We start from the raw sequence: 14,955 nt of genomic DNA, 5'->3' as shown, positions 1-14,955 counted from the left end.
AGTTCCCTCCAGGCCTGCTGCCTGGACTGGAGCATTGTGAGAAAAATGAGAGATATGAAATAGTGGCAGAAGCATCTTCTGAATATGGAGCAGATGAATATGAACTGCTGCCTATTTTCTATCGTCTTCCCCCTTTTCACTTGGTGGTTATCCACAACAAACTATGAAAATCCAAAATGACAGTACACATGAAAAATGGCACAAGTTTTAGCTTTTGTGTGACTGGGTTCCCTCTTGTCCCCTTTGAGGATAGTCATGTGCATCTCTGTAGGCTAATGGGAGAAAGTATAAAAGGAAAGTCTTTTTCTCCTGACTCTCATCTAGAGTTGGATATCTGGATCTAGTGCAATAGTTAAAGTAACCCAATAAGCAAAACTGCATTGTTGATCTCCTTGATTTTGGCCTAGTGTTAAATACAAATGCATCCATTTTGCATTATTAACCATTGTTTAGAGTGAGCCCAAACCAGTTGTGGCTTTTTAAACAAACTGTACTTAAACTATGACTTGCTGGGATGGTTTGAACAGAGCCAATGAGGGGCAGAGTAACCCCCTTCCCTGACCTACCTTCCCAGATGATTCTCCCAGATGTTATAACTTTGGGAAAGATAATTAAAATTCCAGATAATAATTATGTCATTTCTATTTGTCAAACAATATTCCTGGCCGAGGGTAACTTTTGTAGCTATTACTGTTGTAAAATTTTAAACAGCCAGTTTTGTTGCTACAAGTCATAAAATTAGAGATGGTACAGATTTTTGACATGTCTCGGAGGCAGTGGTGGGCTGTGCCGGTTTGGACTGGTTCAGGCAAACCAGTAGTTGTGATTAGCAGGTGGGCCAGCCCACCCACACCGATGCTATCCTCTCCTATATCACTGTGTATTTGAAACTCTGCGCATGCGCGCTCGCACACTCACATTTTCGGTGCTGGGCGAACTGGTTGTTACATTACGTGACACCCATCTCTGCTCGGAGGCTAATTGTAAGGTCCACTAGTATTTGTTGTATATCATTGCCATTCAACTCTGACATGTCCTTCATGATTTCCACTTTCCGAATATCCCTAAAGTAAACTAAGGAAATTACTGCGATTAACTCTTTATGTATGTGGTGGTAGTATTGTCAGAGAAAAATCAATAAGGGAACTTCTGAATGTATTTCTCCTATTTACGGCTTTCATGATCATCTGCCTTATCCCTTTGCCTTGCAAGACAAAGTGAATTTATTTTTCATAGTACTTCAGTCTCCACACAATTTATTATAGGTTTGCCAAGCCCAGTCAAGTGCACGTGGACATGCTCAATAACATACCATGGACAAAATCATGAAACAAAGAAAATAGGGTGTGCTTATTGTCAAGCAACAAGAACCTAGAAATTAACACACTATGCTATACTTGTCAAAGGCAAAATCTCCAGCTTTCCGATAGTTCTAATTGTCTGACCAATTTCTTCTTGAACTCTTCCGAATGTGATTCAAGATGCTGATGATGCCATGTAATCTTCAAGGCACAGGACTGGGTTATTTGAGGAATAACCCCTCCCACCAATTACATCTACCCATCCCAACAGAAGGGGAATGCTTTGAAGTCTATCACCTGGGACTCCTGAAAGAGAACTTGGTCAAGTAGAACAGATCAAATGGAGAGATGAGTTGTGTCTGTGCCACCAGGCTTGGGGATCTGGAGATGCAGTAGAGCCTGTACAGTGATTGTATTGATTGTAGATTAGATTTTTTAGACCTATGGATTCTGTTACTTAGCCTTTTAGATGGTTCCATGGGCTTTTTACATTTTTCAAGATTGCATTTCATTCTGTTGTACTTTTTAATTTGTAAGCCAACCAAAGTCAAGAATCTGAAATGTGTAGGTATATAAATTGAAATAATAAATAAAAAAGCATTAACACAGAGTTGGAACTATCACAAGCTTACTAATGAATACTTAAAACTCTGGCAATGCTCAAGTCTGTGCTAAAGTGCTTATCAGTATCAAATGGTACCTTGCATGGTATATCTGTATGTGTATGTGAGAGACACAGAGAGAAAACACCGCCCTCCACATTGCCCCATGGCAGACATAGAAATAATGCAATTGTAAAAGAGGACAAATCAAGAAGGGAGAGTTCCACTTCAATCAATTAATAAAACTGTTGCCTGATCTAGAGAATTAAAAAGTTCCACTTAGGGGTTCAAGGGAAGCTCCTCGGACAGTGAAGGTTATGAATGCAGGCCAGATTCATTTTTGGGGGGGGGGGAGGGGACAGTTAGACCTTCATTCAGTTGAAGCACTTGCAATTTGTGTTAAATAAAGTATTTGCATTGTACCCTATGGAAAAAGGGTACAATGCAAATACTTTAAATGTTTCTCAAGCATATTATAACATAAGCTTGGCTTAACAAGTAATTGTTCAAAATGAAATATTGTTACTTCTACCTTTACTCAGTTAGACTTTTAGAACTACTTTAATAGTTGTCTTTTCAGATGATGCCTCTCAAGATGCTTTCTTCTTTAATCACAATTTGAAAAAACAGCACAACAGGTTATTAGGCATGTAATTTTTTGCATGATTGAAGACATTTTTTGACATGTGATTTTCAATCACTTTCAAGTCCTAAATTTTAAAATCCGAGCAATGTTAAAAATCTGTTTTCCTTTTGAATTTTCTTGCTTTATTGAAACAGGATTATTCACTTCGGATATCATAACATTGGTGTCGATTTAAAACAAAGAGTATTAGTTTTATTACAGGATTAGCAAAAATTTTGGTTGTTAATTTTTTTCCTCCAAGATTGAAGGTTGAGGGCCAGTTTGATTAAGTTACCAGGTTAGAGATTGTGAGTTCCAATCCCATTTTAGGGGCAAAGCCAGTTGGGTGATTTTGCGTCAATCACACTCTTATCCAAAGGAAGAAATGCAGCTGCAAACCTTTCTGAAATCTTGCCCCAAAAATTGGCTAGGCATTCACAAGGAGTTATGACTGGTTCAAAAGTACATGTACACACATACTCACATACAGAGTTAAAATGTCCTGTTATTAACATTTTTGCTGAGAATTACTCATGTTCACAAATCCTGGACAAGGGAAAGATTGGAGTAACATTGTCTATTGCAGTAAAAGAACGGTAGATGTTCTTTCCATAGATTGTATAATATCTTGAGCCTGAGTTTACTGCTGACAACAAGTGATCATTATGGTGTTAAAAAAATGTCCTTTCTGTGATAGTGGATGTACTTAGCCGGTTTTACCTTCCTGCAGACCGCTCCTTAACAAAATAAACTCTTCTTCTTTGGAAATAGAGGGGAGCCAAGCGCTGCTTACTTGTTTATTTATTATGGCACCCAGGTCAAAGAAGCGTCTTGCTACAAATGTGTCTAAAGAATTTAAAGAATTTTTACTGGAACCACAGCCTTTGTCTCCTATGCCCTCTACTGGAGAATTTCTAACACAGGAATATTTCTTTAAAATGTTTAATGCCTTTAAACAAGAAATTAAGGAATTTGTATTGGAACTATATGATGATTTAAAGTCTAGGTTTAGGTTTAGGTTTAGGTTTATTGGGATTTATATGCCGCCCTTTTCCCTGAGGGGACTCAGGGCGGCTTACAACCACAGGGGGGGGGTGCAAGGTCAAAAACAAAACAATATGTGAACAAAGAAAAGATAGTAAAACACAACTTTCATTCAACAATCAAACACTCGGGCGGGTGAATTGGAAGCCTATCCCCAGGCCTGCTGGGAGAGCCAGATCTTGAGGGCTGCGCGGAAGGTCTGGATAGTGGTGAGGGTACGGATCTCCATGGGGAGCTCGTTCCACAGGGTCGGAGCAGCAACAGAAAAGGCTCTCCTCCGTGTGGTCGCCAGTCGGCATTGACTGGCAGATGGGACTCGGAGGAGGCCCAGTCTGTGCGATCTAATTGGTCGATTTAGGGAAGTAATTGGCAGAAGGCGGTCTCTCAAGTACTCAGATCCACTACCATGGAGTGCTTTAAAGGTGGTCATCAGTACCCTGAAGCGCACCCGGAGACCAACAGGTAGCCAGTGCAGCTCGCGGAGGACAGGTGTAACGTGGGCGAACCGCGGTGCGCCCACTATCACTCGCGTGGCTGCATTCTGGACTAGCTGCAGTCACCGGATGCACTTCAAGGGCAACCCCATGTAGAGCCCATTGCAGTATTCCAGTCTAGAGATCACAAGGGCTCGAGTGACTGTTGTGAGAGCCCCCCAGTCTAGGTGGGCCGCAACTGGCGGACCAGGCGAACCTGGGCAAATGCCCCCCTGGTCACAGCTGACAGCTGGTGATCAAAAGTCAGCTGTGGGTCCAGGAGGACTCCTAAGTTGCGGACCCTATCTGAGGGGTATAAAATTTGACCCCCCAGCCTAAGCGTTGGTATGTTAGCCAAATTATTGGGGGGGAAGCACAACAGCCACTCGGTCTTGTCCGGGTTGAGTACCAGTTTGTTAGCACTCATCCAGTTCTTAACGGCCTCCAGACCCCGGTTCATCACGTCCACCGCTTCATTGAGTTGGCACGGGGCGGACAGATACAATTGCGTATCGTCCGCATATTGGTGGTATTTTATCCCGTGCCTCCGAATGATCTCGCCCAGCGGTTTCATGTATATGTTAAATAGTAGGGGGGATAAGACCGAACCCTGTGGCACCCCACACGTTAGGGGCCTCAGGGACGATCTCTGCCCCCCGACCAACACCGACTGCGACCTGTCCGAGAGGTAGGAGGAGAACCACCGCAAAACAGTGCCTCCCACTCCCACCTCCCGCAGTCGTCGCAGAAGGATACCATGGTCGATGGTATCGAAAGCCGCTGAGAGGTCAAGGAGAAAGTCTAAAGTTAATCAAATGAAGGCGAATACGTTTGCAGCCGTGTCTGCCCTGTCAGATTACTCTGCTGAAATAGAGAACAAATTGGAAAGTTTGGAGAAGGCTAATTTTAATTTGACTACCAATATTCAAATTTTACAACAAAAAATTAGAGACAATGAAGAACAGCTCATGATGATAAATTTTAATAGGAAGGCATTTGCAATAAGAGTCAGAGGATTCCGTGAAAAGGAGGAAGAGAATTTGAAACAGACCTTTGCTGAAGCCTTCAGCTATGCGGTGGGAAGCCCGGGACTTAACTTTGATTGGCAGATTCGGAAAATCTATCGCCAGAACTCATTGATAGCGGAACAGCGACAGCTCCCGAGGGACATAATTATACATTTTTCTACAAAAGAATCTAGAAATGCGATTGTGCAAAAGTTTCATAATAACAGTCTCCGAGTTGATGACCAGGACCTGATTGTCTTCAAAGATATTCCTTTCCAGATGCTGAAAGCAAGAAGGGACTACACCTTTTTAACTAAGGAGCTTAGGAGTCAACAGATTCGATACAGATGGGAGGCCCCTGCCGGCATCACGGTTACATTTGAGAATCAAAGATTTCGTCTTAACTCTGTTTCGGAGGCTCAAGATTTCTATTGCAGGATTCTGAAGGCGGGACTTCCTGACTCGCTTGGAAGAGAGGAGAGACAAGCGGAAGGAGAAGGCAAACGGCAGGCCATGTGGTTGCAAGATGGAGGGGGTAGCCCTTCCTCCCTCGGAGAAGCAGAAAAACGGAGATCGAGAATTTAGACATTTTAAAATACTCGCCAAAGTTGAGGACTGAATGGGGGTTTGAGACCTCTCTCCGGTAGAAAAAGCGGACTAATTCTTATTAGAAGGGAAAGCTGGGTGAAACTACTTTGAGCTAGATTTTAAATTAACGTTAGCATAAATTTGATAGTGGTAAACATCAGACAAGCAAGGGATGAGGGTAAAATATATGTGGAATGATTTACGTTGTTTAAGGCTTATTAGAACAGAAAGCCGGTTGGGATTATCTTAAGATAAGTGTAAAAAGAATGCGGAATGATTTATGTTGTTTAAACTTTGTTAGAAGGGACTATTTTAAAACAGAAGGTTAACTGACTCTTGCTGAAAGTATTATTTGAATATGTGGAATGATCCATGCTATTTAACTTTTATTAGAAGGGAAAGTTGGTTGAAATTGCTTTGAGTTAGATTTTAAACAAATGCTAGTATAAATTTGATAGTGGTAAATATCAGACAAGTAAGGGATGAGGGTAAAATGCATGTGGAATGAACTACGTTATTTAAATCCTATTAGAAGAGAAAGTCGGTTGGAATTATCTTAAGATAGAAATTGATTTCTGTGTAAAGTAATATTTGATCTACGCTGCTTAATTTTACTAAGAAGGGGAAGCTTGGCTAGATTATTTTGAATTACTGTTTGAAAAGGAGGTTAAGAAAGATCATTTACGCTGTTTAAATTTTACTAGAAGGGAAAGTTTGATTACTCTTCTGTAAAGTCATATTTGAATATGTGGCATGAACCACGTTGCTTAAATCTTATCGGAAGGGATCATGAGGTTTAGGAAGAGGAACGGGAGAGTCTACAGAAGGTTGGGGTAAATAGCAAAGAAGTAAGAGACGAGAATAAAATATAGATAGAATGATTTATACTATTTAAGCATAGATAAAGATGGGGGGCTGAGATCAACACAAAGAGTGGTTTCTTTTTTTTTTCTTCTTTTTTCTTTTCTCTTTTCTTTTCTCTCTTCTTTTTTTTTCTGTTTTTCTTTCTTTTGACATATTACTTTTATTTTTTAATCCATATGTATACAAGATATTTTAGACAGAAGGTAGTGCCAGGTGTGGGCCCTGGGAAGTCGGGAGGATTGGGGATGGGGATTTGTGGGGGGAGTGGGGGGGTGTTAACATAGTCTTAATAAGAACAAGAATGTATTTATATACGGTGGGTTTTTTTTTCTTTTATTTTTTTATTTTTTTTTCCTTGGTTCATTTTACTTTTATCAGATCAAACAACACTCGAATAAAGGCATACACCAAGGAGGGAGGTAGAGGGAAAGAAGAGGGAGGAGTAAAGAAGGAGTAAGGGGAATGTAAGGAGGGTGTCTGGGGAGTAAGGGGAGAAGGAAGGTTTGAGGGGAAAGGGAAATAGGAGGGGAGTGTTAGAGGGAGAAAGGAAAGTTGGAGGGGGTAGATGGGGTGTATGGAGGATGGAAGGGTTAGGTGGGGTTGTGAATGATGAGTTGTGTTTCCTTTTTATTTGTTCGTTTTATTCCCTTTTTCTTTTTTTCTTTTCTTATAGTAAATACCCTGTATATAAGTGATTGCAAATGGAATGTGAAAAATGAATAAAATATATTTTTTAAAAAAATGTCCTTTCTGTCATAGATCTTGATAAGCTTGACAATGAAAAGAAGGAGCTGATTCAAACTGATATCTCTGCTCTTCATCACTTTTATTCGAAGCACATGGAATACCCTGACAATGAAGCTCTGGTGGTACTTTTTGGACAGGTAAGGTGGTTGAAGATAAAAGGGGGTTATGGACCTCAAATAGCGCAGGAGGTACAAAACTGTGTTGTAATTTCTGCAATTGTTTCTTGGCAGTCCTCCAGCATGGACTGTGGCTGCACTGATTCTTCAATACTGTAAAGATTTTTTTTTACAGATTGCTTCCTCTTGTATTGTATTTTTTTTAAAAAAAACATGGGCATATTAACTTTCAAATCCCTTCTTTTGAAAGCATGCTAATATCAAAACCACATCAGATTCACACATTATGTTCCAAGGAATTCTGCTTGGGAATTTTCAGATAAAATGCAACATGTTTAAATGATGAGTTGCTTTAAGGTTGAATTTCTTTTCTAAAAAAAAATAAAATATACTTTTATTATTTGTTAAGCAATTTAAAGTAGGAATAATTTACTTTCATATTTTTCTGGACTGTTATCATTTCAGGTTCTATTTTTTTATTTAAACATGAATGAATGAATGAATGAATGAATGAATGAATGAATGAGATTTTTTAAAAATCCCTCCCAGCCTTCCATCTTTTATGGTATTTGTGTGTGGTTTGGTCTGCCCCAACTAGGCTATGCAGTTCTAATTTTTCAGGCAAAATTAGATTATAAATAAACTTTACATAAGCTCCCTTATGTAATTCTGGTAGTTCAACAGCAAGACTTAATTAAGAATAAGCAGTGTTATAATCAGATTAATCAGCATGGTACAGATGAATGGGGTCAACTACCATGCAGAGCGGTAAGCCAATGGATTTTTTAAATTTATTTCTAAGATCTGAGTGCTTCTGACTTCCCCCTTCTCTCAGGTTAACTGCAATGGCTTCACAATTGAAGATGAAGAACTTTCACACTTGGGATCAGCAATATTTCCCGAGTAAGCATTTGAGAAATAATACTGTATTCTTTTCCACAATGTATTAATGTTATTTCCAATAATAAATGTTAAAAAAATCTCTAGCTTGTTTACAGACTTGAGCCAGTAGTCCTTATTCCAACTTGTACGTCAGACACCATTCTCAACTGCTCCATGTTCAACCAAGAAGCAGATTTTCTAGGTAGCATCTCTCTTTCTACATTAGGAATAACTGCTAAACAGAAGAACTTGCATTAGGTTAGGTTAGGCAGAGTAAAATAACTTACTTCTCTAACTTACTATTGTCTACTTACACTGGCAATAGCTCCTCCAGAGACATTTGCTTGGGAGAATAGCCAAAAGTTGGGAATCAGAACAACTCGGAAAGACTCAATTTACAAAAACCTGATATAAACCATAATAGATTCAATGGTCTCATATGTGTATTACAATCTTTTATGGTAGTAGCCTACCTTTGTAGAGAGAAAGCTGTAATGTTAAAGACATAACATTTGATTTCTTTGGACCTCTGAGAACTGAGCCTTGTGAATCGATGCAAAAGAAGCATCAAACACTTCAAAGGCAAACATAAATTTTGCATGCACAGGAATTCGCCAAGGTCTCTGGCTTCTCTAGTTAAAATCCTCACCATTATTAAGAAGGCTTGAAGGTATTAGATTCATGAGTCCCATTGTAAATTAAGATAGGTGATTTTACCCTACGCTATGGCTGTTGACAGCTTTTTAATATTTATATGGTTGGGGGATAATTGAGTTGATACATATGGAACGTGTATATGAATCCCATAGAAAAGGAAGATGCTGAAATGTCAAAAAGAAACAGAGAAATAAGAGGTCCAGTTGGCCAACTGACCCATGGGGAAAATGGAATGTGCCTCCTCTTTTATTTGCTTAGCTTATATAGTGTTGAGGTATAGGCTAGATAGTCTTGAATTATCTGTTGGTGCTTGGGACGTAGAATTGGGACTGGAAATGTGACCACTGAGTTGTAAGTTGGGTTGTAAGTCAAGGCACCTAGATGATTGGTCCTGATTTTTTTGATATTTTTGCAGAAGCCATGCAGTAGTCATGCAATTGTTAAGTGAATGGCACAGTCATTAAGTGAACCCATTCTGAATGGGTGTCTTTTGCTGGAAACTGGCCAAAACCACTGGAAACCTGCAAAAAAAAACAACCATAGCAAATCATGGTTGTCTGACCACAGGATGCTGCAATCGGTCATAAAAGTGAACTGATTGCCAGGTGCCCAAATGTGGTCACATGACTGCCTGTTTTCAAGTTTAGCAATTTGGAGGAAGGAAGAGCAGGACATAGACCATGAGGGAGACTACAAATTAATGACTTGGCAAAAGGGCCCTTGAAGGTGATCATGCACATCAATATGGCATTGATTTTCATGTCTTGAAACAGTAAAATCAACATTATCCTTTGGGAGTTGGAATATGGGACATGTGGCTCAACTATGATCGATTCCATTATGATTTCAATTGATATTCAGCAACACAATGTGTTGCCACAAAATAATCATTTCTGTAATATATTAACTCTTGGATATGATTTATGACCACCATTGAGCCCAAAATTTCTGTTGCCAAGTGAATTTTGTTAAGTGAGTTTTGCCTCATTTTACCACCTTTCTTGCCACAGTTGTTAAGTGAATTATGGAGTTGATATAGTTAGTAACACAGTTGTTAAATGAACCTGGCTTCCCCATTGACTTTGCTTGTCAGAAGGTTGCAAAAGGTGATCACATGACATTAGGACACAACAATAGGCATAGGAATGAACCAGTTGTCAAGCATTTGAATTTTGATCACATGAACTTGGGGATGTTTCAAAGGTTGTAACTGAAAAATGGTCATAAGTTGCTTTTTTCAGTGCTGTTGTAACTTTGAATGGTCAATAAATGAACTGTTTCAAGCCTACTTTATAGAAAAGTTGAAAATTCACCAACCAACCCAAACCAGGCACAGTGAAATTGCTTTAGTACAGTGGCTTCAGTGAGAAAGTTAACACACACTGAATGAACTGTGTTTCTTTAAAATAACTTGTGATTTTAATTCATTTAACTACATTGTATGCAAACGTCACTTTCTGAAACAATCACTGGCAATGGCCACATATTTTAAAAATTAAGCAAATTGTTATGTCCATTTCACATTGTGCTAACCTTTTCCAGTATTAGAAATATATCTCACACCTTTGCATAAATTGGAGTATTGTTTCTTAAAAAAAAAACACCTTTTGTTTTTCTCAGTGTGGCACTTATGAACCACAGTTGTTGCCCCAATGTGATTGTTACCTATAAAGGGACAGTGGCTGAAGTCAGAGCAGTTCAAGAGATTGAAGCAGGAGATGAGGTAATTGAATATATGCAACTTTTATGTGTTTAGATGGAATGTATAACGAATATGTTGCACAGGAAAAGGCCAAATGGCTTATTCATGCAGTATTGCTCAAATAAATAGTATCAAGTTTATGGTATCTCATTCACTTAACCTGGTTTCTAGTTTTAAAGTACAGCTAAAAGATAAGTGACTAAATTTGTAGGAATACAAAAAAGAGAATAATAGAGCTGGAAGGGACCTTGAGGTTCTTCTAATCCAACTCCTTGCCTAAGCTGGAGACCCTATACTAGTGATGGCTAACCTTTTTGTAAAGGGATGACAAAATTGCTCATGCCCAGACCCACAATGGAATGTACCTCACCCACCTGTGCATGCGTATGACCCTCCCCACATGCATGCGTGCGTGCCTCCCATGTGTGTGTGTGGGGGGGGTTCGCCCTCCCCAGGCTACAGATGCTATCCTGAAGCCTGGGAAGGGTGAAAACACCCCCCTCAGAAGGCGGAAATGGATCGTTTCTGAACTTCCGGTTGGCCCATTGGGCCCGATTTTCATCATCCCCAGGCTTTCGCTCTCCAGAGCTTGTGGATGGTGAAAAACAGACCCAGAGGTCCAACCAGAAGTTCAGAAAAAAACTGTTTCCGCCTTCCAGAGGGCCTCAGGGGGCCGGGGGATGCCATTTTTGCCCTTCCCAGGCTTTAGGATAGTCTCCGGAGCCTGGGAGGGTGAAAAACAGGACCAATGGGCCATCCGGAAGTTTGGAAACGAATTTCCGGTTGGCCCGTTGGACTCGTTTTTCGCCTTCCCCAGGCTCCGGAGGCTTTCTGGAAGCCTGGGGACGGCGAAAAATGGGCCAACTGGAAGTTTGGAAGGCTGAAAATCAGCTGAGGGCTGGTCCATAGGTGCCATGGGTTTGCCATCATGGCACTATATCATTTTGGACAAATGGCTATTCAATGTCTTCTTAAAAATCTCCAGTGATGGAGCACCCACAACTTCTGGAAGCAAGAGTTCCCATTGATTAATTTTTCTTATTGACAGGAAATATCTCCTTGGTTCTAGGTTGGAGCTCTCCTTAATAAGTTTCCATCTGTTACTTTTTATTGTGCCTTGAGGTTCTTTGGAGAATAAATTGACATCCCCTCTTCTTTGTGACCACCCCTTAGATATTGGAAGACTGCTATCATGTCATTCCTAGTCCTTCTCTTCATTAGATTAGTGATACCCAGTTCCTAGAACTGCTCATCATATGTTTTAGCCTCAAGCTTCCTATCATATTTGTTGCTCTTCTCTGCAGTCTTTCTAGAGTCTCAACATCTTTTTGTATCACAGTGACCAAAACTGGACACAATATTCCAAGTGTGGCCTTACCAGTGCAGTATATAATGGTATTAACACTTCACATTATTTTGATATTATCCCTCTGTTGATGCAACCTAGAACTGCATTGGCTTTTTTGGCAGCTACAGCACGCTGCTGGCTGATATTTAGACTCCTACTGTTACTACTGGTAAATGACAGTTGGTGTTACCTGAACTGTTGTTTTAGGAGGTTTTGCAGGATTAGCCAGGATTGGGTATTGTGATGTCCAATTGGCCTCGAGACAGAGTTAATTTGAAGCCATGCCTCTGCTCCTTGCTTCTGGTTCCCAGTTTCAACAAGTCAAGACCACTGCAAAACACCTGAAAACAAGTCATAAGGGAACACACCCTACCCCCTGAACTCTCCCAACCCCTGGACCAACGCTAGGGTGGGAACCTGGCTAATCCTGCAAAACCTCCTAAAACAACAGTTCAGGTAAGACCAACTGTCATTTTCTGGAGGAGTTTTGCAGGATTAGCCAGGATTGGGACATACCCAAGTTAATGTCCCTCAGGGGGGCACTATTGGTCCTGGGTCCCTCATGTGCTACCACCTGTTGTAACACCCTATGACCAAACGCCACATCAGCCAATACGAACGCGTCTAACCTGTAGTGCCTGATAAAGGGAGACGGGGACGCCCATGTAGCCGCCCTGCAAAGCTCCATAATAGGGGGAAGGCCTCAGCCTGGCCTGAGCAGTGGCAACTCCCCCCGGGACCTTTGCCACCATTGCAGGTCGCACAGACCCCTTCTGTAACCCAGCAGAAATTCCATGTCAAATTGCAGAGGAGATAAACCTCTGAATGCTTGCTGGAAGCTGCTCCATTTCTCTAACGAAGGAATCCTCCTCCTCCTCTTGTGCACAGCCTTCAGATTGTGGAGCTAATGATGGCCTGATAGGACTATCCCCCCTGGTCCCCCTGAACTGAAAAGGATCCTGGGTCCCTTTCTACACTGAGGGGTGTAGAATTTGGGGGTCAAATTCTACACCCCTCAGAGAGGGTTCGCAACTTGGGAGTCCTCCTGGATCCACAGCTGTCCTTTGACCACCATCTGATGGCTGTGACCAGGGGGGCATTTGCCCAGGTTCGCCTGGTGCGCCAGTTGCGACCCTACCTGAATCGGGAGGCTCTCACAACAGTCACTCGGGCCCTTGTGACCTCTAGGCTGGAATACTGCAATGCGCTCTACATGAGGCTGCCCTTGAAGAGCATCCGGCGACTTCAGCTAGTCCAGAACGCGGCCGCGCGAGTGATCGTGGGTGCACCTCGGTTCACCCACATAACACCTATCCTCCGCGAGCTGCGCTGGCTACCTGTTGATCTCCGGGTGCGCTTCAAGGTGCTATTAGTCACCCATAAAGCCCTCCATGGTAGTGGGTCTGCGTACTTGAGAGACCACCTTCTGCCAATTACCTCCCTGCGACCAATTAGATCTCATAGATTGGGCCTCCTCCGAGTTCCATCTGCCAGCCAGTGCCGGCTGGCAATTACAAGGAGGAGAGCCTTCTCAGTAGTAGCTCCGACCCTTTGGAACCATCTCCCCGTGGAGATTCGTACTCTCACCACCGTCCAGGCCTTCCGCATAGCCCTTAAGAACTGGCTAGCCCATCAGGCCTGGGGACAAAGATAATTGCCCCTCCCGAATGATGAATGAATGTTGCTCATTATTTTATTCTATGTTTGTCTGCGTTACTGTTTGTATATCCCTCCCTTGATTTTATGTAAGCCGCCCTGAGTCCCCTCAGGGAAAAGGGCGGCCTATAAATGTTAATAAACCTATAATAAACCTATAAACCTATCCCTTAGATAGGGGCCCTGTTCCACCATGGAGAGTGGGGGGGAGGTGAGATACACTGGGGAATCCCCCCTGTGAGGAAACCTAGACCTGGATCTAATGGGCGAACTAGGCCTACCCCTCCGTTCAGCCCTGAATACCTGCTTTTTCGGGGCCCTGTGCCTCCCTTCCTCATCCTTCTGCAAGGCCTTGGAGGATTTCCCAGCTGCTGCAGTTTTTCGCAGTCTCACAGAGGCTGTGGGCCTCACTCGGGCCCCACTGGAGGTCCCCTCCCCAGGGGACAATGGGGGGGGGAATCTGGCATCTCCTCTGCCATGGCATCAGGTCAGGACCCCACCAGGCTCAGCTCACCAGAAACAGCAGCAACCAAAAAACAGCTTCCCCCAATCACTCACGGCCTCCACGAGACAAAATCAGCCTCTGCTAGACCTTTCCTGCCCCTTTTGCAAGCCATGCCGCTCCAGGCCTCCTGGTGTCGATCTGCGCTTGCAGGGCCTTGCCACTGCCGCCAATGTAGAAAGGATGGCCACCCAGGAAGGCAGGGATGAAAACGAGGCTTCATTAGCCTCTGTCCCAGCCCATGCAACCTGCAGGAATTGAGGCTCCCAAATGGCTACCATAATGGCGTCCTGCCTCTAAAGCCCCAAGAAGCAACTTTTAAATCCGGTAGCCGGGAGCGAGCCACACCAAGGGGAGGCTTCCAGGTATCAGATGGAGGCAAGGGGAAGAAAGCAGGGAGAAGGAATTTGCAGGATGGCACTGGATTGTTTTTGGAAGAATCGAACCAAAAGCAACCTTTCTTTCTTCGGCCAGACAGAGTTGAAACTGGGAACCAGAAGCAAGGAGCACAGAGGTGTGGCTTCAAATTAACTCTGTCTCGAGGCCAATTGGACATCACAATACCCAATCCTGGCTAATCCTGCAAAATTCCTCTGGAAAACCACCTATTCTATATCTCTGCATTTGGTTTTTCTTGTCTAAATGTTAACTCTTAGTTTGCTTGTCACTGAACTGCATTTTGTTGGATAGGGCTCAGTGTTCAAGTCTGTCAAGATCCTTGTGGATCTTCTCAAGTGTTGAGTGTTCTCTCCAGCTTGCTGCAAATTTGATGAGTTCCCCTTCTATCATCTTATCTAAATTGTTTATGCTAAGAATACTGGGCATAAGCCAGAAACCCGGG

The 14,955-nt window shown here is 42.3% G+C and overlaps 1 protein-coding gene across 1 annotated transcript in view; it reads left to right on the top strand.

Moving 5' to 3' along the window:
• SMYD2 (SET and MYND domain containing 2) overlaps window positions 1-14,955 on the top strand; it is a 41,260-nt gene that overhangs the window by 16,134 nt on the left and 10,171 nt on the right. The window contains exons 5-7 of the mRNA XM_032216259.1: window positions 7,264-7,388; window positions 8,203-8,270; window positions 10,527-10,629. Of these exons, the coding sequence (XP_032072150.1) occupies window positions 7,264-7,388; window positions 8,203-8,270; window positions 10,527-10,629 (296 nt within the window). The remainder of the gene's footprint in view (window positions 1-7,263; window positions 7,389-8,202; window positions 8,271-10,526; window positions 10,630-14,955) is intronic.

The sequence above is a fragment of the Thamnophis elegans genome, chromosome 4, assembly GCF_009769535.1.
Source record: "Thamnophis elegans isolate rThaEle1 chromosome 4, rThaEle1.pri, whole genome shotgun sequence".
Taxonomy (NCBI): domain Eukaryota; kingdom Metazoa; phylum Chordata; class Lepidosauria; order Squamata; family Colubridae; genus Thamnophis; species Thamnophis elegans.
The sequence above is the reverse complement of the archived record's forward strand: the minus strand, read 5'-3'. Positions and strand labels throughout refer to the sequence as shown.